General features: G+C 38.9%; 1 protein-coding gene across 1 annotated transcript in view; it reads right to left on the bottom strand.

Moving 5' to 3' along the window:
* HECW2 (HECT, C2 and WW domain containing E3 ubiquitin protein ligase 2) overlaps nt 1–25,433 on the bottom strand; it is a 202,282-nt gene that overhangs the window by 91,099 nt on the left and 85,750 nt on the right. Inside the window, exons 5-12 of the mRNA XM_012728869.1 lie at nt 22,143–22,312; nt 20,055–20,197; nt 17,848–17,948; nt 15,601–16,956; nt 14,022–14,117; nt 6,198–6,348; nt 4,795–4,898; nt 4,086–4,210 (exon numbers count right to left, since the gene is read on the bottom strand). Of these exons, the coding sequence (XP_012584323.1) occupies nt 4,086–4,210; nt 4,795–4,898; nt 6,198–6,348; nt 14,022–14,117; nt 15,601–16,956; nt 17,848–17,948; nt 20,055–20,197; nt 22,143–22,312 (2,246 nt within the window). The remainder of the gene's footprint in view (nt 1–4,085; nt 4,211–4,794; nt 4,899–6,197; nt 6,349–14,021; nt 14,118–15,600; nt 16,957–17,847; nt 17,949–20,054; nt 20,198–22,142; nt 22,313–25,433) is intronic.

Raw genomic sequence — 25,433 nt, 5'->3', positions numbered from 1 at the left:
GCTTTAACCCGCTGCGCCACCAGGGAGGGCCATATTTTTATTTATTTTTTAAAAGAATCATTAATATACAACACTATATGTATATCATACAGTAATACCTCCCCAGGTATATTCCATCACACCATACCCACCTCCAAAATATGAATAGCCCTTTACTGCAGTGGTCTTTTTCTTAGTATATGGTAACCTGATGTTCTGGATTTCTTCTTTACTTCTCCCAGTTCTGCTATTTTTAATGACACAGGTGAGTACATTCCCGTTAAGTAAAATCTACCTTTCATATTCCCAAATCCTTCATCTAAGATAGGTATGCTAAATTTGAGTTTGAAAAACAACATCACTGAATCTATAGTAAATGTCTTTCCTATTTCCAAGGGAGCAGAGATGAGCATTTGTATATATTATTCACTAAACAAAATTTATTGTAAACAAAATCAAGAAACGTTCTTTTCATACATGTATGCTAGAATACGGAGACCAAGTCTTATATGGTATTCCTTTATAATTCTTTGACTTATAAAGGGTTTTTCATTATTTTCATTTAGCCAAAGAGTAAAATGCAGGGAAAATTTAACTTTTTAATAACACTGGCTGTAAATTATTAATTCACTTATTTTTTTTAAAATTTTTAAAAAGGTTTATTTGTGCATACAGAACTGGAGTACAGGCCAGAGGCTCAGAGGTGGTGAGAGGCTTCACCAGAGACAGAGTGGGGAGCAGAACAGGCAGATCGACGAAGTATACTGCTGAGGGGAGCAGCGGGCTGGTCAGGAGAGGCCTGCCATGGCATGTGGTCACCTCTGGGGCAGGCGGGAATCAAACTCATGCGGAAGTGGTTTTAGCTTCTCAGTGCTGTGCTTTAACCCGCTGCACCACCAGGGAGGGCCTAATTCATCTATTTTGTGATAGCATGAATTTCTGTTCTGTATCAATATAATCATGCATCTTAGAAAAATTTTTTTCTTCATTAAATGTTAAGGAATTTAGATGAAGGAATTAATGTGGTTCTGAGCTTATTAATGGTCAAAGGAATAATTATTTGGAACCTATGTTGAAAACATTTTTCAGATGCATGTGATGAAGTGCATTTATATGTATGATATCAATTAGACAAACCCAGGCACACCAACTATTAAAGACATGACACTAATAACTAAATTTTGAGTAATGTGAAGAAATGGTTTAAAACAATTTTGGAAGAAATCTGATTAGAACCAGCAGAGGGCAGTGGAATATATTTTAAAGCAAACATGAAGCAAAGGAAAGCAGTATTTTGTTTTTCAAGTTTTCCCTTAGAGTTGCAGTGATCATATATATATATATATTCAATCTTGTTCTTTTCAATAGGCATGATTGAGTAAATTACTGCTAGATAAAATGTATTTTTCATGACTATCTTTTAACATAAATTACTTCAAACCATATAAATTTTCTAATTAATATGCCCCATCTGTATGTAGAACATTTTCAATAATATAAACAGGAAATATACTGGAACAGTTACAGATCATTAAAAAATTCAAGCCAAAAAAATCTTAAAAAAAGTAAAACATTTGTTTAATAACACTTACTGCTAGTCTAGAAGGAAGAAATCACAGAAAATAATAAAGCCATGTACTTACTGACTTATTCCCAGAAATTAAGAAAAAAAAATCCAGCTATTTTAATTTGTGCTTACAAGTTAGGGAAATGAGTCTCCTCAATACAACAGAATTTAAGATAGAAATGCATATATGTATAGCATGTGGTATCCTTTCAGTGAGTAAAAGTGAAGTTCAGGTAGGAGGGGGAAATATTAGAATGCTTTGGAGGAATACTTTTAAAATAAAGATGGACTGCTCAACTAAAGAAGTTTTACAATCGTGCCCAAGAAGAGAAAGAGAAAAACAGCATGAAAACAAAACAAACGAAAATCACTGGCTGGTGAGTATTTTCACACTGTTCAGTCAGTTGTCAAAATCCAGATGAGTTATAGATGTGACAAAGGCAATGAGGATATACAAGGTTATTTGGTTATACCTGTTTATCCTAGAAATTCCCAAATTATAGACCAATTGCATGAGAATCACATAAGGCACTTAAAAAAAAAATACAGAATACCGGGATCCATTACAGACCTCATGAACCAGAATTCCAAGAATATGAATTTATTTATAAAAGTCTGGCAAGTTTAAAAACTATAGCCTTGCAGTCTTATACCACAAAACTAACCCTCAATAACTGTTAAAGCAGGCTGCTGAATCCATGCACTTCTCTCCTAATGCATGCCAACATTCATGCCTCCAGGCACCATTGTCTTTCTCCAGGACCATGAAAGAGCCTTCATTCTCATCACTCTGCTTTCACTCTTGCCTTCCTACAGTCTCCAAATCAGAGCTCTGAGTTGGCTTCCTGCTGATGTCAGAATCCTGCAGATATGAAGAATTTGCCAAGTCCCACAGCCAGATCTGTGATGTAGATCTCACAGACTTTTCAACCAAGTATCATACCATTCCCACTTTCCTTCCTAGGCAGCTGATCCCCCACCTCTCTCTTTAAAAACGTGGGGTCCCTGCACTTGCTGTTCATTTGCCTACATGAGCTTCTCCTGGCTTTTCCCACAGTCAATGATTCTCATCTTTCTGCTTTCAACTCATATTCTCCCTTCAAGAAGACAACTTCGTGAAGTTGTTTATAGAACATTCGCTAACCCCCACTGTGTCTGCTGCACGTAGCATAAATCATGCTTTCAGTTACATTTACTGGATGAATGAAATAATTCATTGTGTATATAGGACACATTCTTCACATTCGTCACATGTATCTTAGCTCATGCATATCCTCCATTTAGAAGTCCCTCTTACTCTGTATTTACTAACCAATGTCCATAAATTATCCTGTGACACAACTGAAGATCCACAGCACAACAAAATATTTTCTAACTTTTCTTCTCACACTCATTTCTTAATGTGTGTCTTAATTTATATAATCTTTTCAGATGCTTCCCTTCTTTAGAACTGTTTTAGAGAAATATACCACATGACTAGAAAACAGTTGTGCAACATATTTCCAGTCACCTCATGGATTTTATATGCCCTGGTGCCTCCAGGAGGCTGGGAGCTCTTGGGTAAAAAATGCTTATTTCTACTCCAGATTATAATTCCAAAATAAATATGGGAAAAAGGACATGTGAGTAGAATTAGAGAAAGTGGTTGTCATTAGACTCTCATGGCAGGGGGGAGGGGCTGAAGAGGGCGGGGTTAGTGTGCTGCTGGTAGTGAGGGGTTTCTTGGTCTAGAAACCAACATCAGGAAAAGGGTAGAATCTTGGTTAAAAGGCAGAGCTGGAGTAAATTAAAGCAAATAGGTAAAGGAGAGAGTCAAAATGATCCCTCTATATTTAGAACAATGGTTAAAAAGGGTTTCTTACCAAAGTTGGTTAACAATAGCTATATTCTTTTAACTGATATTAACATTTTAGGTTATGAAATCATAGCAATAGAACTAATGAAGAGGTACCTTTGTCACTCATTAGAGGGAAATTGAAGTCTATTTCATGAACATGCTGCTCCCAAATCCTCATCTCCCACACATACTACATAAATCTTTGAAATATTCTGTTTATTGATTTTTTTTTCAAATATCAGTAATTTATACACTTTACATACTTGCTTGATTTTGAAGGGCATATCCCATGGTTTCCAAGCCCAGTCTGAACACTACAGCTGTCAACAGTTAGCTGTTGGTTCGATTGGTGCCGTAAAATCAGGTGGTCATCAAGAGCAAAGTCAGGAGTCAGAATTGCCACGATTTTAACCCAAGTGATACTAATTAGTAGCCATATAACCCTGGGAATGTTATTTAACTTTTCTTTGCTTCTGTGCCTTCCTCTGGGAAATACAAATTTAATCTAACTCATAGGTCATTTCAACTACAAGGGGTAACACATATATTGTTCTTAACCAGACCTTGGAATACACTTCATGCTCAGTAAACATTAGCCACGATCATTCTCAGTTTATCTGTATCTATATCTCTATCTATCTGAGGATAATTTCCTTTAGTCTGTTGCTTTTTCCTTCATACGCCCTCTGCTTTGATACTCACAGGGTTAGAATGCAGCACGGTGAAGAACTCTGGGCTGATGAGGAACTTCACAGGGGGAGACTGTAACAGCAACGTGAGCCGGGATCTGGAGGTAGAGTGGGGCAGGACATTCTCCCGTCGGAAATCTAGATGGGGCATGTCACAAATGCTTTCAGAGAAAGCTCTCTTCATGGTGAAAGCATATCTATTCACTTCCATCTATGTTTTCTTCTGTTGCAAACTTTTAATCAACTATTTCTAAATCTAGTTTTTAAAACATGCTGATAAAGGACAGTGCATTATCCATCTATATTTAAGAAGAACACCTATGTCATCTATTACTACTTTAATCCTAAAATATTTTCTTTTTCTATCTACTCATACCTACCAGCCTGACTTCCTTATTTACATGAAAGTTGAATTAAGTATTTCTTGTCATTGTAAGTATTTTAGTGCATACTTAGTTTTTTTTACTAGACCAGGCTTAATCCTTTCCAACTATCGATAGATTAAAGTCATTTGTAATTAATTTGGTTTTGTGATTCTCAGTTTTAATAGAAATTCAAGGATTAGAAGAAGTCTCCAGTGAAGCACACATTTTTGAGTTGTATTACCAGATCTTACTGAAAGTCAAAAGTTCATGTTAACAAACCTCATTTCTTAGAAATATCTTCCTATCTGTTTTTTTCTTTTGTGAGATTACAAAGTAAATCCAGCCAAAGAGCCTTACCTGCACTGGCTTGGTGAAAGTCAGTTTCCTCCCCTGCCCCATCAATGCTGTTGGAATTTTCCTCAGGCCGCTCATTAGTCATGGTCCTGCGGATACTCTGGTATCTAAAATGACACATCTAGAATTACATTCCAGCAGCCTGGAAAATGCAGGACTCAACTGCTCCCCTAGAACCCCAAAGTTTTCATCATCATCATTGCCTCAACTCTTTACTCCCTGAACCCCATTCCTTGACCTTCTAGTCCACAGTAGTTTAAGTAAATTGAATTGCTTTGTATTTCTCCTGTCCATTGTGTGAGAAACATTTTCCTGACAAGTTAAGAAGTCATAAATTAAAAACAAAAACAAAAACAAAAAAACAAACCAAACCTATGGCCCTTACCTTTAAATAAAGAAAAGTAAGCTCCTATATTGTTTGAGGAATGACCTTGTGTTCCTCAGCAATTAAAGATGAACCTCAAATGAAGATACCAGAGACTTAAAAATCTACTTTGTTTCAAATCATAAAGTATCTCTATTCTGCTTATATGTAAAATTATATTAAGACATTTTTGAATGTTAAACCATGTTACATTTCTAGTGTAAACCCACTTAATTATGATGTTACTCTTTCTATAGGTAATGGAATTTGATTTTCTAACATTTTAAGAATTTTAGGGTGTATGTCCATAAGATATATGCATATGTAATATTTTGAAATGTCATATCATGTTAGCATGAGTTACATTTATCTTGTGAACTAAGTTGGCAAATTTTCCCTTCTCTAACTTGTAAAACAGTTTGAGCAATATCACTATATTTTTCTTACTTGTTTTGCTGCAAGAAGCATGAGCTTATTTTTTGAGTGCTGAGTAATATTCCATTGTGTATATGCACCACATCTTCTTGATCCAGTCATCTATTTTTGGGCATTTGGATTGATTCCACATCTTCCCTATTGCAAATTGAGCACCAATAAACATAAGGGTGCAGGTGTCCTTTTGAATTAATGTTTCTGTGTCCTTTGGGTAGATCCCTAGAAATGGGATTGCTGGATCATATGGAAGCTGATAATGGAGTTTTTCATGGGAGTGTTACTCAATAAATTCATCTCCAAAAAATACTAAGTTATATGTGCTCTGCTTTACTAAAAATCAGTGCCATGGGTTGATTAAAATGATCATCATAACTTATCTCTTTTGTAGTTTTCAGTCAAGCTAGGTAAGCAATGCATATGAGTGTTTGTCTTGTTTTTTGACCAAGAGAATTTCAGGGAAGTCAATGAGTCAAACAAAAGACGTAACATTCACATCTTCATGACAGGATGCCCAGAAATGAAAGAAACAACTGTGTTTTCTACTTTGCTCGGTGTAAAAATGAGCCCAACCACTAAAAGCAATCCCAGCAAAAGCGCCCATCCTCACCGCCTGTTGAGCTGCTCCATCTGCTGAATGGAGTTGGACCGCTGCAGCACCTGCGGGGCGGGGGGAGCTGTGGGCCGCTGCCACGTGGTGGTTCTGTTGACATGATCCACGTAGAAGATCCTGCCATGGCTGTCAATGCGTGCCTCCCAGTCTAAACAGCAGTAACAGCGAGAGAGATTAAAAGGAGGACCTGAGGCCATTCGTGTGGTTCATTCAGTTCAGCACATGTTTTCTCTCTCTGACATGCTATAATTTAGGACTACTAACATACCTCTGAGCATAATCTGGTAGCTTACCCTACCCTCTCCCACCTGGTCCACTCCAGAATCTGTTGTGACAGGTCAATAAATACATCCTGTGTGTGTCACAGGAATCCCTTAAAGAATCTGAATGTAGAGGATCCTTTCAGACCCACACACAATACTCATCCTTCATGTAAGGTGCCAGCACCTTAAAATACAAAGACATGGTATATATGATACTTTAGCTCTTCATGTCTTAATTAGTGATTTTTTTTTCACCAAATTTTTTTTTTCTAGCTTAGATGAAAGACTCATAAACCGGAAACTTCTGTGTGTATACTTATACACAGCATTAGCAAATCCAGTCTTCAGAAACAATGTTAGCAGGGTCATCAAACAGTGTCATTATCTACTAACTTCCATTTGTACTGTTCCCCAAGTGAATATACTTTCTGAGCAAGAATAATTACTTGCCTCCAACCTCAGATAGATACAATACTTTAAAAGTTTATTCAATTTTGTGTTTATGCAAAATTTGATGGTTAGGCATGCTACTCTTTGTGAACAACTATGTGTGTGCATCATCAGTGAAGCTAGAGCACAGACTGGTGTCCTACCTCTGTGGCTCTTTTCCACAAGGCCCACCCCCATTAAAATACACAGAGCATGAGCTGATCTTTTAAAAAAGCAAAATTTTGAAACCAATGGCAGTTGGAAAGGAAAATTTATATAGGAACACATGAAAAAGCAGATTATCTACTGGCTCACCAGAAGAGTTTTTACACCTTTCTGCTTCTGTACCAGGGTGGGTCCCAGGAAAAGGGGAAGTTCCTGGTTCCCTACCCCACCCATTCGTGTGGTTCATTAAGAGCAGAGCTGAGCAGGTAGGGGAAGAATCTGGAGACTGAAGAGGAAGGAAGCAGGATGGAGAGCCAGAAGGAGACCTGAGGGAGGCACATGTTGCAGAAAGACATGTGAAGAAGTAGCTCTTATTCTTGGTACTGGACTAGTTGAAATAGATGTGGGTGAGAGAGACCCGTGGAGAGGTTCACTATGGTAGCATTTATCTTGATTTTGATTTTGCTATTTTCCTCCCAGACTTATCTGGCCAATACTGACCCTTTTTTATGGGTCCCTGGCCCCCGCAAGGTACTTTGGACTTATGGTGGGATTTCAACCCTTGCTTTGGGCCATTTCCTTTTGGGTAGACTTTTACCCATGAGGGGGATGAGTAACTCTGGGTATTTGATTTAGAAACTATATTCTTTATCTTTTCTGTATTATACATTAGCTGTATTAAAGTTCTTTTCCACTAAAAGTCTTATATATTTTGTCTTGATGCAGTGAATGGCAGAACCTATTTAGAACAGGCAGGTTTGGGGCTCTGGGGTGCCCCGCTCCCTGCCCTGTGACATTTTTACATACTTTCTTTTGTGGACATAATAAGCACCTTTCCCCTGAGCAATCAATTATTTCAAAACTCTCCATGTGATCACATAACTTATCAATCGATGCCATGTGGCTAATCCCAGAGACTAGGAGAAAGGCAGCATGTTTGTGCCTGACTCACTGTGGCATTTGTTCTGGGGTGAACATAACACATATTCCATCAAACTCCTTGGGACTGGAAAGATCTGTGTGATAGGTCCGAGCCAGCAGCATGCCTTCATCTAGGGCTGCCTTGGCAGGAAATGGGAAGATTTCCTTTTGTTGACCTCAGTACATAATAATTTATGAAACGATGTCAAGAGAAAGAAACACTAGGCTGAGGAAAAGCATCACATAGACAGCTACTCCATGTCACTCATGCTCCAAGGTAACAGACTCATAATAACCATCTGCCAAGTATGCATCCTTTTGGCACAGCTATAATCCCATCAATATAGTATTTCCAAAAGACCTCTTGGCCAGCCTGCCATGCGCTAACAAATAGCAAGTATATTAAAAGCATTTTCTAGAACTGATTTCCAAATCCTTTCATCTATCCCATTGTTTTGCTCTACTCCTTACAAACTTTTCCATCTCAAAAATCTTGAGAACCTATTATTGTCATATTCTTTTCTCATTAGAACCAAAATAACTCAAGTACATACTATATATCAAATGTACGTGAAAACAAACGGCCATTTCTTTCTCAAAGAATATGTACACTAGCTTCCAATTTTTTAAAAAAAGTTGAATAGGTTAATTAGGGATAAAAACAGAACAGAAACCAATTTAAAAGAAGTAGAAAGAGGTCCTGCCAAACTCTCAAGATAAGGTTATAACTAAAATTTGGCTCTACGTTTTCTGGCAGTTAAGGAAGAAAAGAAAACACATGATCAAATACTTTCCATTTTCTGACAAAAGAAAGCAAAAAAAATATCTTTAAAGATAGAATGTTTTCCTTGAATAAATTAAAATACCTAGCCTATTAAATTTGGTTTGTATGGAGGCCATGTGGGTACCAAAATGGCAAGGGATGAGGGGGAGCCGGAGTCTCCAAATATATTTGTGCCTTGCACATAATATCTAATGAATAAACAAGTTAAATGCCATAAGCCATAAAAAAAGAACGACTCTGACATTCACTTTTCACAAAGGCAACTTTGTGTTTCAGTACAGATAATGCTATGTCCAATAGGGCAAATAAGAAAATGAGGCCCACATTGCTTTCTAAGAACAAGGGATGTTGGACACATATCTAGGCTGTCTTCATCAAATATCACATCTTTAAATTGAGGTTGTTACTTAAGTCTCCATGAGAAGAAAGGCTATATGTCTGGCTTCAAGGGATATTTGGCCTGAGTGTGGGAAAGGCTGCTGTGCTGATGACTTATTGATGAACTATACATCCACTCTTACCCAAGGAGTCAATACCCTTCCATTCGGGCAAGAGCAGTAGCAATGCCTGGAGGCAGGCAGCCCTCTCTCTTATCAACCACAGTAACTTTACAGGGTAGGGAGGGTGGGTACAGTTGATTTAGCATTTATATTTTGTTATACTGTGCCTGGTTTGTTCTTGGTTCATGCAAACATAAGGGAATTCTTACCTAGCATCTTTTCTAGGTAATACTAAAATCAATAGGCGAGGACAGAAGACAAGGTCTTAGCACTTAACTTCCTCGTCTTGCCACATTGTACAGTGGGGTATGACTGATGTGAAGTGCAAGTGAGTGTGTGTGTGAGAGAGAGAGGAAGAGAGAGAGACACTAAATTGGCAAATAGGAGAGCTGGTTTCAGGCAGTAGCTTTGTCACATCCTTGCTACATGAACTTCAACAAATTACTACACCTCTACTAGCTACAGTTTCTTTATCAGAAAAATTAGAAGACAGAATTAAATATTTCTAAGTCCCTCCCAGTTCTAAATTATATGAATCTGTAAAATAACACTACATCTGGCTTAATAAGGATTTAGCAACTTCTTATGTCTAGGTCAGAATTTCCAAACTAAACTGTAATGAATTAAACTTTAATAGAGCCTGGGACGTGAGGGCCCTGAGGAATGGGTTTCTGGAACCACCTGCAGCCCCACATTAGCCCGTAGCTCAATAGTATTGATGCACATTCTGGTCTTCCGCATAAGATCTCATCTGTACTGAGAGCTTCAATGCAATAATAAAGTTTAAAACTATTATGTACAGAAATGTTTACATAATAGTGTGAGACTTTGACAGTAAGAAAATAGGTAAACATCACTTTGAAACTCAAAAAAATACAAATTTCCAGGACACACCTCATGTTTTTAGAATCAAGTGATCTTAAGCTAGGATTTAGTTACTACATTTGTAATTACCATGTCAGGTGATTACTAGACATACTAAAATCAGAGGAACATTGGCATGAGTTAACAAGAGTTTAAAACAGTAGCTACATTACTGGATAAGCCTATGGACCTAATATTAGAGTTCTCAGATGTCATGAAGTGCAAGACACTAGACTCCAGCCTACAGTACTCAACCTAAAATTCATAAGCAAGTGGACTTCTAGATGCCCTGAGATTCAAATATATGTGCCTTTTTAAAATAAGGGGAAATCAATGTTATAAGGTGTGTGAAACTATACCTAGACACCTAGAACACGGCCATAGCACCAGTCCCTATCAAGGCACAAAGGCAGACAGGACAGGGAAGGCTGCAGACATTTTAGAATCAACATATGTGGGGATGTGGCAAGGCTCTTCCAATCTGACCTCTCTTCATCGCATCAGCTTGCTTCTTTCCCCTTCAAACTAGATCTTGGTCTCTCCTAGACCACCTAGTATGTTGATCAGATGAAGGTGTGACCATGCTCAGTAAATGCTGAGATTGGGAAGAAGGTCAATGACTAAACAGAATGAATTCTATCTCAGGGAAAATCAGCTATGTGATTTTCACATGTCTATGTGAATCATAGGGGTGAGGGAACTAGAAGTGGGGGCTTGAATTGGCTGTCACTGGATTTGGAAAAATTAAGTACCTGAATATTGTACAAAAGAATTACAATAACCATAGGGCCTTCACCAAAATATTGAGATCATGAAGTTTTAATGAAGTAAATGTATTTTTAAGGAAAAATATGATATTTGCGACAAACTCTAGACAAAGTTACTTAAAATATTTTTTTCTTTAACACTCAAGGAAGCAAAATTAAGTTTAAGTTATCTATGATTTGGGGAGTAAGGATAGTCACTCCCCTTCCCATCTGGGAGTGGGTGGTCAGGAATTAGAAAGGGATTCCTCCGTCCCATGATATGGTTGAAGAGGTGCATTCAGTCTGGGAGAAACCAGCAGAATGAATGTGCTGTTTTCTGTATGTCTGCAGATTTAAAGGATTTGAAGTTCTGAAATAGCAGCATGCTTTTCAAATTAATTTTCAACTTTTAAGAAAGACTTTTATAGATTAAAAAGGTCAATTTTTTCTCAAAACTTTTAAATTTGAGAAAACAAGCTCCTTAACCTTAAACATAGTAGAAATTCTAAGTTATTTATGTTTTTCAGATTTACCGCCTACTTTTAGGTCTTCATTTTGAAGGATGCTTTACTAATGAAAATGCACAACCACAAAAAAAAAAAAAAAAAGGGATCAATGTCCCATTGTAATTTCTAGCCCTGCTCACTCAAGCCCACCACATAAGTAATACATTAATCCTACAGTCTGGCAACAAGCCTGGATCCTATTAGAGTCCATTAATCCAGACAATTCCATTCTGAATCGATTCCTACTCCTTCCCTTTAAAAGTAGGGATACTTTTTTTTCCTTTAGGCAAAAACACTTATCAACCATTTCCCATTGTCTACAGTACAGCAAATGTATGTCACAATTACTTTGAAGCCAGTAACACAAAAATAAATTTCAGAAGGAGCCTAGCTGATCAGGCTTTTTTCACTTATTTGAATGTTAAAAAGATCAAGATTTGTCTTGCTGGTAACAGTCTAGACTTTCATCCCTGACTTGCTGCCAGCTGTCAGCATCATCAGTCACCTCAGAATAAGGTGCAAATTCTTTACACACTCATTGCAGATTCAAGTTCCAGCTGCTTCCCTGGAGGCTCTCAACAATGCCAGCCACTTTCAGGGCCTGGAGTATTCCTATTTTCTGTGGATCATTAGAACATCTCTCATGCAGTGGTTGGAGTTACACAGTCAGTACACATGGCTTATGGCCTAAGGCAAGGGTAAAATTTTAGAAACAACTAGTAGGTCCTCATCACAGCTGAACCATCATTGTAGTAAGTCCAAGATTTGTTCCTGATCCTGAGGTAGGGGGAATAAGACTGGAAGAAGAAGAGGCAGGCCCTCCCTAGTGGCGCAGTGGGTTAAAGCACTGCACTGAAAAGCTAAAGCCACTTCCGCATGAGTTCGATACCCGCCTACCCTGGAGGTGACCCACATGGAGAGACAGACCTCCCCTGACCCACCCGCTGCTCCCCTCAGCAGTGTACTTTGTCAGTCAGCCTGTTCTGCTCCCCACTCTGTCTCTGGTGAATCCTCTCACCACCCCTGCACTTCTGGCCTGTACCCCAGTTCTGTATGCACAAATAAATAAATCTTTAAAAAAAAAAAAGAAGAAGCAATATAAATAAGGAAAACTCTACTTTACCTACAAAGAGACCAAACAGATGTTCAGAGACTAAGTTCTAATACAGACAACCTTGCACTCAGCTGTCGGTGTGAAGTGGCATAGCAAGGCATCCCTGAAGCTCCTTGCATTTGTAAACCTTCAGAGAAAAATTTAAGTTTTCTGGATGGTTTCCTCACTGTGCATTAGCACACGTGTATTTTATAAGGTAAGACAACAACAAAAATAAGGAAAAAGCAAAGAAAGATCAAGAATGGGGAGGGCATCAGAGCCCAAGATACAAGGCTTCTGTATCCTGTGAGGGTTTGGGATAGTGACCCACAGAAGGGAAAAGACACTCTGGGTCTCACACCTATGGTGAGCAGAGTCAGCCAGCCTGGGCCACAGGACTGCAACCTCCATCACCCCCTAGGGATCTCCTGGGGGAGCAAACTTAACCTGGAAGAAAGGGACAAAAACTGAGCTTTCCAGCATGTGATTTCAAAATACAATACAGTAAAGCTTCATTAAAGACTTCAGTCGCTCTGATTTAAGGCAATGTTTGAGCCCAATCGATAGCACACCACACAATAGCACACCACACACTATAAGCCACCCCTCGGCACTAACCAAGCTTTCAGAATTTATATTTACTACCCACAGAACTATTCCTTCCCGTCTCTTCTCAGATTGGAATGCGTGATAGAAAAGGGAATTTTTGAAATTCCGTCTCCACTTTCACTAGTATGGGGTCTCAAATTACTTAAACTGTCTTGGCTTCAGTTTTGTCATCTATAAAATGAAAGTGATCAGTTTATTTCTACCTATGGATCTATAAATTACAGACAAAATCCACTTAAATTACCTCATAAAACTGTCAGAAAAAGTTTTAAAGGGAAAGCATGGAACAAGGTCTTGGAGATTGCAAAGCACTCTCTACTTTAAGGTATTATAATTAAGAGTGTTAAAAGTATGAGGGCAAGTCTTAAAGTAATCCGGGCTGGTCATTTGTGACATCTGTACACACCAACTGGGGATCCCCTACCTGAGTCTCACGAGTGTAATGCAACTATTAGTGTTGACTCAGATATACTGAAGTTATCATAAAAGGTGTTCATAATTATAGCGGGAAAGTACCTGTCTTTATGAAATACAATCCAGACCCCAAAGTTATGGTCTCTAGACTAGATATGAAGCAACTGAATGCCATCAAAGGTATGCTATTTATCACACAGAGTGAGGCTTCTAAAAGACTGTACCAAACTATTTACTACCTTAGTCATTTTTTTTTTTAATTCTGTTATACAAGCCATTATCTGTAGTATATAGATCTGTTTCCCTGATCACAACAGTCACTCTACAGGGATGACAGTGTTTACTTTTCTCCCAGCTGCCCTTCCTTTTGACAGGACAATGCCAGGAAGACTTTGGAGTCAACTGTAGCCACAACCAATGAGGCAGCCTCAGGTCCTGTCCTCAACACCTCCCTGGGTCCATGGAACAAGTGTGCCTATCAACCCACAGCATCTGGTCACAGGGCTTTTTAGTGGACAGGTGCTTACTTGGTGGGAGAGCCTCGTCCACCCTCTGGTACCGGCTGACGTCCTGGCGTACTGAAGGCAATGACCGCAAAGGCTGGTGACCATTGGTTTGAGAACCTAGGATAAAAAAAAAAACAAAAAACAAAAAAAAAAAACCCTATATATATATATATATAGCCCAGCCTCTTTACTCTCTTTAGTATTATTTCACATATTAGGATCCAGAAACAAAAACTGGATGAGAAACGTTCCCTCCTGTCCCCCACCTCTTCTCACCATGATCTTTGTCCTAGTCATACACTGATGCTTTAGGGTCACAACAGCCCCGTGATAATAAAGAAAACACTCACATAACACATACACAAGGAGGAGAAAGAAGGGTATACTTTCGATAGAAAACAAAATTACATAATAAGAAAATCATTCATACTTCTGAGTCTATGCTTCTCAGACATAAGTAGTTATCCTGAGACTTTCTGATGAATCTATAATAGAATATTAAAGGAATCATTCTTCCAAGTCCCAGTCACTGAGACTTAATACAGTTTTGAGCAAATTTGCATCCTTAAGACATTAAATAGCCTATTCTTCAAATAAGAGAATTCATTATCCAATTCAGTTGACATTTCTTATATTCCAGAAGGCAAAAATACTACATTTGATGCAAAGCACATCAACTTCCTGTGTTAATGGTTTGATGCAAGGAGTGACTTAAGGTGTTCCTAACAACCTCTACAGATAACTCCCACATTGAAGTTGCCAACTTTTTGGTTTTGTATCTACAAATCTAGGTCTCACCAGCGAATCACCATTTAACTCTGATGACTGCTATTTGATAGGTCTCCTGTTTCTGCAACAGAAGACTCATTAAAATCCCACCAGATGGTCCTCCCAGGTAGCACACAGGTTAAAGTACAGTGTTATGAAGCTATTACAGCCACTGAAACATGAGTTAGATCCCCAGCCAGGGAGTGACCCACATGGTGTGGCAGACCTCTCCTGTCCCACCCACAGCTCCCTGCAGCAGTGTATTTCAGCAGTGTATGTCATCAGTCAGCCTGTTCTGCTCCCCACTATGTCTCTGGTGAATCCTGTCACCCCCCTACCCCGGCCCCGCGCAACACCCCCAGCCCCACCTGTGCCCCAGTTCTGTATGCATACATAAATAAGTCTTAAAAAAAAAATTCTGGCCCTCCCTGGTGGCGCAGCGGGTTAAAGCACAGCACTATAAGCTTAAGCCACTTCTGCATGAGTTTGATCCCCGCCTACCCAGGAGGAGATCCACATGGCGAGGCAGACCTCTCCTGACCCGCCCGCTGCTCCCCTCAGCAGTGTACTTCGTCTATCTGCCTGTTCTGCTCCCCAATCTGTCTCTGGTGAAGCCTCTCACCCTCCACATCTCTGGCCTGTGCCCAAGTTCTGTATGAGTAAATAAAAATAAATCTTTAAAAAAAAAAATCTACCACTGACAAAACCCTCCTTGAGCACCAAGATGAAGAGTTCAGATAATAAGGAACCTGTTGGGTATTTACACTGAAAGACAGAACCACATGATTTCCCTGTGAGCAGGTATGCTTGAGCCAAAAGGTATGCATCTTACCTCCAGTGGCGCCCTCTTCCTGGGCAGTGGCCCCTTCACAAGCCCCTTGGGCATCCCCAGAATCACCCTCTTCTTGGGGTTGACTCTCAGCAGCAGCAGCAGCAGCTCCCTCCAGGCTCTCCCTCCGTTGCCAGACCTCCCCCGCCTGTTCGGGTTCAGGCAGAGTGGCAGACTCTGCCCCTTGCCCTGCCTCCTCTTCACTGGGCATCTGCACCACAGGTAAAGAACCAGGAGTGCATATGGAATCCTGAGACCCTTCGGCTGGGTCACTGCTGGTGGGCTCTGCTGTACAGGCTCCTTCCTCCTCCTCCTGAGAAGAAAAGGCTGGGGTTTCGGGAAACCGTGCACTCTCAAGAGACGAGCACCGTGTCTCCACCGAGGACAGCTGAGTGGTGACGCTCTCATTGCAGGAGCTGTCAGCGCCTTCCAGGTCACTCTCTCCCTCAGGCCTAGTGCTGGCCTCACTCACGCTCTCTGTCCTCGCAGGGTCACTGGGTTCTGTTTCAGAGGAGACCTGGGAAGGTTCAGACCCTTGATCCAGGGACTCGGTCTCGCTGACGGCCCTTCGGCTTCCTCCTGATGTGTCCGAGGTCCCAGCGTCTGCCCCGCTGGTGAGCTGCTCTACCTCTTGAGAGCTACACAATTCGGTGCTGGCTTGGTCAGCAGCTGGTTGAGGCTCTGGAACACTTTCATTTTCGTCTGGCACTGGGGCCGAGGGTAAGGAGCTCTCTGCAAGCTCTGGGAGAGTTTCTGGCTTCTCCTCTAAAGAAGCAGCTTCGGTTGTGGAGGCTTCCTCAGTCTCCACGGGGTTGTCTTCTGGCTTTGTCTGAGACGTCAGGCTCCCATCATCAGCTCCTGATGCCCTGCTAAACATTATTAATCCTCCCTCCTCCTCCAAGGAAGACGTGTAACCCAGGTCTTGCTGGAACTCATGGTCTTCTTCATCCGAATCAATATGAAGCATTGCATTGAGCCTTGTGTCAGTGGGAAAACTACTCCTCAGTTTTGGGGAGGCGCCCATGGACCGCTCTGAGCAGGAAGCTGCACCAGGCCTATGAGGGCCATTGTGTTCAATAGCATCTAAATAATCATTAAGGGAGTCCTGACGTCCTCTCGGTGGTGAGGTCCTTGATGAAGTAGAGATTAAGTCCTCTGTATCTATTTCCAGAGTAGAGCTAGTCCTGAAAGAATGCTTGGGGGTCCCCTCGGCAGCACTTTCCTCAGAAATGGGTCCATTAGAACAAATGGGGCTGTCATGATGTGCCCCTGGAAGGTCCTCCTCATCAGAAGGGCTTCCAAGGTCTCCATTCACAGTATTGACCCCAAGTATTGTACCCACAGCTTCTGGAGAAGCATCTGAAAGAAAACACATTAATAAAGATGAGGGATTCAGCCATCCCACTGAGTATTAAGGTCTAGACTCAGTAGCTAAGATTTACCTTTCACTGTCAACAAGCATATCGCTTGCCAGTTTGATATATAAAGTATGTATGTTCATTACACTGAAAATTCTACAGTCCAGTTTCCAAATATGGGCATAAACCTAATAGATATTTTTTTAGAAACAGACTTTTATATACACTTGGGAAAACTTCAGTAGCTTTTCCAAACACACATTTTTTTTAAATTTTATAACAGTTTATTTTTACATCATTTGGTACTTTTTTTTTTATCTCAATTGTAATCCCCGCAGGTTTCCCATCACCAAGTCACCCATGTGGCATCACCATAGTCCCGTGCACTTCCCTTTCCCCCCCACCACGTTTTTGAGCCCGTTCCCCACTCCACCCCCACAAAATGTCTCTGGCATATGGCTGTTCATTATTCTTATTATGTTCTCGCCTGGTCCATTATACTCCTGCTATGAGTGAAACCATCCGGTATTTTTCTTTCTCTTTGTGGCTTATCTCACTAAGCATGATCTTTTCCAGCTCCATCCAAGTTGCTGCAAAAGACATGTGTTTCCTTTTTTGGTTGCTGAGTAACATTCCATTGTATATATGTACCACATCTTTTTAATCCAGTCACCTACTTTTGGGCATTTGGGCTGCTTCCATGTTTTTCCAATTGTAAATAAAGCAGCAATAAACATGGGGGTGCAGGTATCTTTTTCAATCAGTCAAACACACATTTTTAACAGTTATTGTCTTTTTGGGACAGGACACATATTCATTTCTATTGCAATGCCATCCAACAACTGAGTAAGATTTAACATGTTTCCTACTGCGATTTATCCAGACATCTCACCTTCATGTGCAGAAGAGGTCACCTCCACTTTAAACTGGAGGTATCCACTCACATGATCAGCTGGTAGCCTTCTGCCGAGGTTGTAACTGAGCATTTGGTCACTGTTAAGAGGAGAAGAGGTTTTTTCATCCTTACTACACTGTTGTCAGCCTCACTCTTCACAGACTCTCCCCTCCCCAAATCCGTATGCGGGTGTACATCCCTTAAGACTTCCAAACTCTTTTTATTTTTTTAATAATATAATCATTTATTTTTACATCATTTTGTACATTTTTTTTCCATCTCAATTGTAATCCCCATGTGGTAATCCCATCACTGTCACCCATGTGCCATCACCATAGTCCAGTGCACTTCCCTCCCCCCAGACTTCCAAACTCTTAAAAAAAAAAAAAAAAGACTCCAAGGCTTTCATAGTCAATGTAATCACACAAATGAAAAGGAGATCTAGTTGTAAGGAAAATTATTAGTAAAAGTAGAAGATGCAATACAGTTGCTAAACACTTTCTAAAAGGGCACTGGTTTGCTTTCTCATTGCTTAGGGGGAAAGGGCATTTGAAGGTTATCAAGGAGCTGTGGGTGAACTAATATTTGAGTGTTTTTTCACTTGGGGGTAAAAAGTCTAAGCACTTTGCCAGGTGGAAAGCTGGTTCTGTAAGGGCCAGGGCAGGCAGGGATTACCCTGTTGCTGCTACAGCCTGCACAGTGGAGGTAGGGGGACTGGAGGGAGGAGCAGGAGAACAGGATCGTGACAGTTGGCCCACCTGCGTGAAGGGCTGGGGCCTCTCCACTACACCTCTCACCTGTGAAATAGTACTTTTTTTTTTTTTTTTTTTTAATAAGAACAGCTGGAGCTGGGAGCCCTCACTGCAAAACAGTCTGGCTTCCACTAGTTCTCCGGTGGCCCGTGCTCAGCTGATGAGAGTGATGTTTTGCTGCCGGGCTGGAGGTGTGCTGGAGGGGAAGGAGATTGGGCCAGCCCAGTTTCTGCCCCACTTTGGCCCCAGGCTCAGGCTACCCGCCTCCTAAGGAGGAAGTTGATTGTGTTTTTACTTCAATGTTATTTGTCAAAGCCAAATGCAATTACATCATTTCCTTGCACGCAAGCAACTTTCATTTTGAACCTGACTTACACTTAATTAAAGGAAATAAAGGTTAGTAACAAGCCATGCCATTTCTGCTCTCACACTGCCCCCTAGTGGTAATTTTGGAAGGAACCACAAACCTCCACCTAATCTCACCACTGTAGTTGAAAGCCTCTCATCAACTATTTATTGTTAATCTGGTGAATGATTTTTTTTTAACCTTCTCAGCACAATTCTAAATAGATGTTATCTAATTTTCAGAACACATGCTAATGTAAAACCCCAGTCCAGTTCATCTGAATTTCTCTGATTTCACAGCAAGACTTTCCAAAAATGAGATTATTTCCTTTGCCTTTTTTCTTTGTTTTCCCAGAAATGACATTGTAATGATTTTTTTAATTGATTGATACTTTTAAATTGATGCTTTTGTTCCCCCAAAGTAGTACTTACTGTGTGGGAACACTAGTGTTAAATTGAGTTTGTTGGCATTCATGAAAGACGACAAATGACATTTATCAAGGATGGAGGCATATCATGATTTCTTAACTACTTTCTTCACAACTCACATAAAAACCCACAGAAGGAAAGCAGGTATCAAATCAAATCACATTTTAAAGTTTTCTCTAAGAGTTAAGCTCAGTCGCCTGAACAGGTGCATTATTTGGGAACTCTACTGTTCTACCTTCTCAGCCAAAGTTTTATTTCACATGGCCCCAAAACAAGGTAGATTTTGCTTTTCAGGAATAACAAATCCTCTGGGTGAGATTAATCAGGGCATGGGAAATGTCAACCTGATCTTTTAGGACCCTGCTCTAGGGAGAGGCTTTTACGGTAAGATTTCAATATATTCAAAGTGAGCACTATGACATCTGGTGCTGAGATGCTAATCATGGTTGCATCTGGAGTAGCTAGATACCATGGGAAAAGATAGTTAACAAAAGAAACATAGTTAAAACCAAGTAATTTTTATCGCACACATCGTAATGCACAAACAGATACTGTTTTTAAACAAATTAAGCTAGCACTTCGTGTCAGTAAGAAAAGTCCTAGGACCACAAAGTACCATTGTGTGTTGCTTCTGTACAAACTAATCTCAACATGATCCCTGCGAGGGAGGCTGATTACCCAATGGCTTGTCGCTCCAGTAACCTCTGGACTGGGATGGTTAGTTTCCCCAGAAAACGCTTGATGATAGGACGGCTCTTGGCAAATTTGTCTTTAATTTCAATTTCTAAGACATCAGTAAGAAGTGCAAAGAAGGAATATTTCTGAAAACAAAAACAGATAATATGTTTCAAAAGAAAGACAAATACGAAATTAAATCATTTTATTTGTATAAAAAAAAAGGTATTCCTTAAACCCTAATCACCATGGTCCTCATTGCTAGGAATATCTAGTTACTGATAAAGTTTTATTCACTCAGAATCATTAACATTCACAATGATTAAAAAGGTTAAGGACTTGTAGGACAAAGGAAAGCCCTTCAATCATCCAGCTCTTTCTGGTTCCACAATTTTAGGAGATGTTCTCAAATATTAAACTATAAACAATATAACTTGTTATATGTGCATTTGATATATTTAATTCTTTGCAAATTAATATGTTACAGGATGGTTTAGAAGTATCAAATGTATTTTACTAAATGCAATTTTAATTGTAATTGCACAGGATTTTTAAAGTTATACAATATAGGTTAAAACACTCCTTCATTTATCAGTCAAGTATGAGCAGCTACAGAATACTTTGGTCTCACTAATAAGCATTAAGAAGGAACAATGTTTAAATAGAAATTACTTAATTTAAAATGTGCACAAGGCCATTTCTTCAGGAACAGAAAAATGAAAGTATGTGGTTAAGAGAGCTTTGTTATTTTGCTTAAAATGCTGAAGAAGATTGGATTGGATAATAACAAGAATAAAAAATAAAAAAATTATTTATTTATAAAACTTCCAAATATAATACTGTCATTTTATCTTTATAAAGGTAAAAATTTCTTTGGAACAATGAGGATCTTGGGGTGAGTAAGTGATGGGGCCAGGAACTGCCTGATTCATCTACTGCTACCCCCGGCAGAGTGACACAGCCATATAAATGTGAGACTCACACGTCAGACTCACACGTCAGGACCACTAAGTTTATTTAGTTGTAACAATGAAGAGTTCTCCAAAGGGAGTTTAGTAAACTGTTTAATAGAAAAAGCACTTGATTAGAATAAGACAGCTGAATATAAGCACAATTTCTGCTTTTCTGAGTAGCAAGGATTACATAAATACTTTAACCTTCAGCTGTTTAATCATCAAAATGGAGAGATGATAATCTTTTCCCTCATCCCTTTTATCAGACTTCCTGGGTAACTTGGTTAAGAAATTTATAAATATTAACTGTTAGGAAAAGAACAGTATTACTGCTATGAGCTCCCAAGAGCTCAATTTGAAATAATGTTCAATTGTGTGGCATGCCTGGAAAAAAGTTACGTTACTATTTTGCAGATCTTAAGCAGTTATTAAGAACAGTATAAGGCTACATTTACGACTTAGCCTTTTAAAGAAGCATATGATTTATCTGTGGGAGACATCTTAACTATAACTCTCAAATAACCACACCTTGTCTCAACTGGTTTTAGGGTCCCTGCATTATCTGCCCCTGCAATTAGAGGGAGCTAAGTGCACTGTTGCTCCGAGGACCTCTAAAATCCCATCAATACAATCTGGCTTCATTCAGGATGACAGCTCCTCCCAAGGCAAAAGCTAGAAATCCATGCACCATTTGTCAGAACTCACAGAGAAAGAAGTTTCTTTAACTTGCATTAATATATGCTAGACAAAACATTAAAGGACAGTAAGACCCATATTAGTGATCTTTCCTTCTGCCTCAGGCTTCAAGGTGCTGTTGCTGACCCTGCTTTTACTTTAAATTGTAATTTGTTCACCATGAAATTTTGCATTAATTTTTTTAAAGTTGCATTCAAATATTTTGATAACTGCGTCATTTGGCCCCACTAACATCACACATCTGAGGTAAATGCCTCACCATAGATCTGGCCTTGGCTGAAGGGGGTAGTTCATTCTCATTGTACCCTCTTTCTGCAAGATGTGCTGCCACCCCAACCATTTTTGCCTGCACTGTAAACACTATTGATGCTTAGAGGAAAGAGGTGGACTTGGCTGACCGTGAACTGTTAAGCAGAAGACCCTACAGGACTGACTAGCTTACCTCTCGGTGCCAAATTGGATTAGTGGTGTTACTGATGATAGTAGACCTTCGCTCCTGTCCGTGGTGGGCACAGGTGGGAAAACTGCTCTTCTTCCCTGGCTGAATGGACATCTTAAGGTAAGGGTCAGGATTGAAGAACATCCCTTTCTTTAGCCCAACTGCCCTAAGATCTTTAAAGAAAGGGAGAAGACAGAGAAAACGAAGGAAAATAGGGGGAAAGGGAAGGTGGAAGTAAAACGGGACAGAAAGAAGGATTCATAGATCCTCATTAGAACAAGCAGCTCAATGAAAATTATTTTCAATTAATCACACAGGAGACTCTAAACATAAACCATTCAGTAAAACAATAACCAAGTTGTTCACACTATGATTGCTCAGGGGAGGACAAGTGAGTGATGAATAACAGGCTGCAAAAACGAAGCCAAATTTTTACCACCTCTGTTCACACTTAATCCAGTGTTTCGCTGGAGCCATTTTGATTCTAACGTGCATCTTCACCATCGTCCTCTATTTAGTTTGGCAGCAAGCATTTCAGACAATGTCTTAAAAGAAATTCTTAGTAAATAGTTTTGTTTTGTTTTAAAGAAAACCATTATGTCCTTCATGAAAGAAAACAAATCTCCTATGTACATATGTGGAATGCATAGAACTAAGTTTAGTTGGGGATGAAACTTCAAGGCACATATTCAATTGTACTACAAATGAAATGCTAGCTTGTATTTCACAAATGTAATGAATGTTGGGGGAAAGGGAGAACAGAAACATTTCTAAAATTTGAATATGATCTGATACATTAAGTAATTATAACTTAAGTAGTTTAAATATTTGGTGACTATGTTATAACTAATCTTACATTCACAAGTTGTTGTTTCACACTCTTAGCTGCTTAAGGTTCTGACTAAAGTCTGGCATGTGAAGAGGTGAGTAATTAAAAATGGGTAAGCTAAGGGATATAAAAGTGTCAGGAAATAAAAGTTTGAACATTGTAAACCTGAGAAATAAGTAGCCCTGAAAGTTTCTGAAAGATAAACTATTTCTGGGTAATTTCGTTCAGCTATGATATAAGTCTAGTCAAGTCCTGAACAATGGTTCAAATAGAAGTTCTGTGCAATTTTGGCTCACCCAGATAGTCTGGGGAGTAGGCCTTTAAAAAGACCCTAAGTTATATGAGATCGTAAGAGTCATCCTATTCAAACCCATACCTGAAATAAAAATTCTTAGAAGGACAGACATGGCATAGGGTTAATAATACTCTATTCACTAGGGAGCATTTCCTGGAGGAATTTCATCACTGGCCAACAGGAACTAATAAGCCACATACCTGTGATGAAAGCAGAATAAGACAGTCTAACAACATATACTGAGAGAAGAGGGAGGCAGTTTAATATGTCAATAAAAATTGAAAGATTCAAGCAAGAGGACATTATGTTAAAAAAAACTGCATTTGATGATAATGAGTGGGAGAAAGGAAAGATAAGTAAAGAACTAGATAGACACTTTAGAGAGGCTGCCATAGCTCATTAGTCTTATAGTCCCCTCCTGGCACTAACACTTGGTATATACATAAATAAGTACTCATAACGAATACAACATTTGCATTTTACTACCAATTTTAAAATGCTACATGTTTACTTGGCTTTATTTGGCATAAAATAGGTTTGAGAGAAATATGCAATTTGCATATTTAGTTTCTTGCCTTTCCTATGCTCACTTTGGATACAAAGACAGAATGATATGCTTTAGGCATTAGATCATCTTCTAAAAAAACTATTTCTTGTAGTAAATGAAGAGTAACACAGAAGTGTTACAGAAGTGGCTGCCGCGAAGCCTAACAGAACTAAATGATTTATGCAAAGCAGTCCTTTGAACAAAAAAGCATCACCATTTTAAGCCACAGTGGATAACCCTGATACCGAACTCTCCCACAGTGAAACTGCACAGATAAATCTTTATACAAGTATCAAGTGCTACCAGTTATTTCTAATCTGATTATTCAATTACTGTGTCTATGTCACAGATGTCCTTGCTTATCTCTTTTTGTCTTTTATGTATTTATTATTCACAAATATCCATACTACCTAATTGACCAAAGAAAGACTCAAAATCAAAAAGATGTGACATGTTAAATATTTTGGTTTAAAGTCTAATTTGGAAAAAAAGTATAAGATATTAATCAAAATACAATTTTTATTTTGACTGTAGAATTCAATTATTTTCCCTTACTTATTCATTGACAATGAAAAGAATAATATTTGCAGGTAGTCACTGCAGTATTTAAATTAGTATTTATTATATTTGGGTAAGTATTATCTACTGTCAGTATACAACAATCTTAACTTTGAAGAGTTATCAACATAAAATTGCTTTCTTCTTTTATAACTTTTAGCCATTCTGTATATAATCTGTAAGTATATCACTATATCTTAACAGATTTCTTAGGCAGCTAACAATGGTGTATATAAATAGAAGTTAGATAATAGGGGAAAATTGAATTCAGAGAAGATTTTGGGCATAACTAAAAGTATTTTCTCTATTTCTTTAGGAAAATATTGGGATTTTTAACTTCTCCATGCTCATTTTCTCATGGTGAGTTAATTAACATCAGCTCTAGAATCAAAATCAATATGTGCATGTCATATTTACAATAATATTGATCACTTAAAAGCACAGGGAAATGTTTCTAAACTCAGGAAACTACGGCATAGTCAAACCCTAAATTTTCTGAGCTACAAAGTTTGGCTAATTGTTCATTACCTATAAATGAAAGCCTTTTTTTTTTAGTACTGTAAAGGAAACAATCAGAATGTTCTCAGCAGTCAAAAAGGATGTGGGTGAGAGAGCTCAGTACTTCTACTGCTACAACCAGTAGCATGTCTAAGTGTTCTTCTAAAAATCTAGCCATTATTAAGGCCTGAACAAAACATGTTCATTGGCCAAATTTGATTCATAAACCACCATTTTACAACATTGGTGACTCACCACAGAATCAAGCAAAAAAAAAAAAAAAAAGGTTTTACCTGACCTGGAAAAAGGAGAAGAAACACTTTAAATCAGTGACTTTTTTGACAGTGACCTGTAACTAGGTTCATTATAACCCAATACAGGTACTTACTGGGTACCTGTGAAAACTTTGTGTGTGTGCATGTGTGTGTGTGTGTGAAAATTTCAGTTTGTATGAACTGATGGTCTATGAGTAAAGTATTTCCTTTAGCAAATTCTGATGTTTTTTTCTGGTCTTTTTTATATTTTGCAATTTTTTTATTTATACTTTTTTATTTATATATTTTTTAT

Source organism: Condylura cristata, unplaced genomic scaffold (assembly GCF_000260355.1).
Source record: "Condylura cristata isolate star-nosed mole 26May11 unplaced genomic scaffold, ConCri1.0 scaffold00002, whole genome shotgun sequence".
NCBI classification, from domain to species: Eukaryota; Metazoa; Chordata; class Mammalia; order Eulipotyphla; family Talpidae; genus Condylura; species Condylura cristata.
This window is presented reverse-complemented; position numbering and strand designations above follow the sequence as displayed.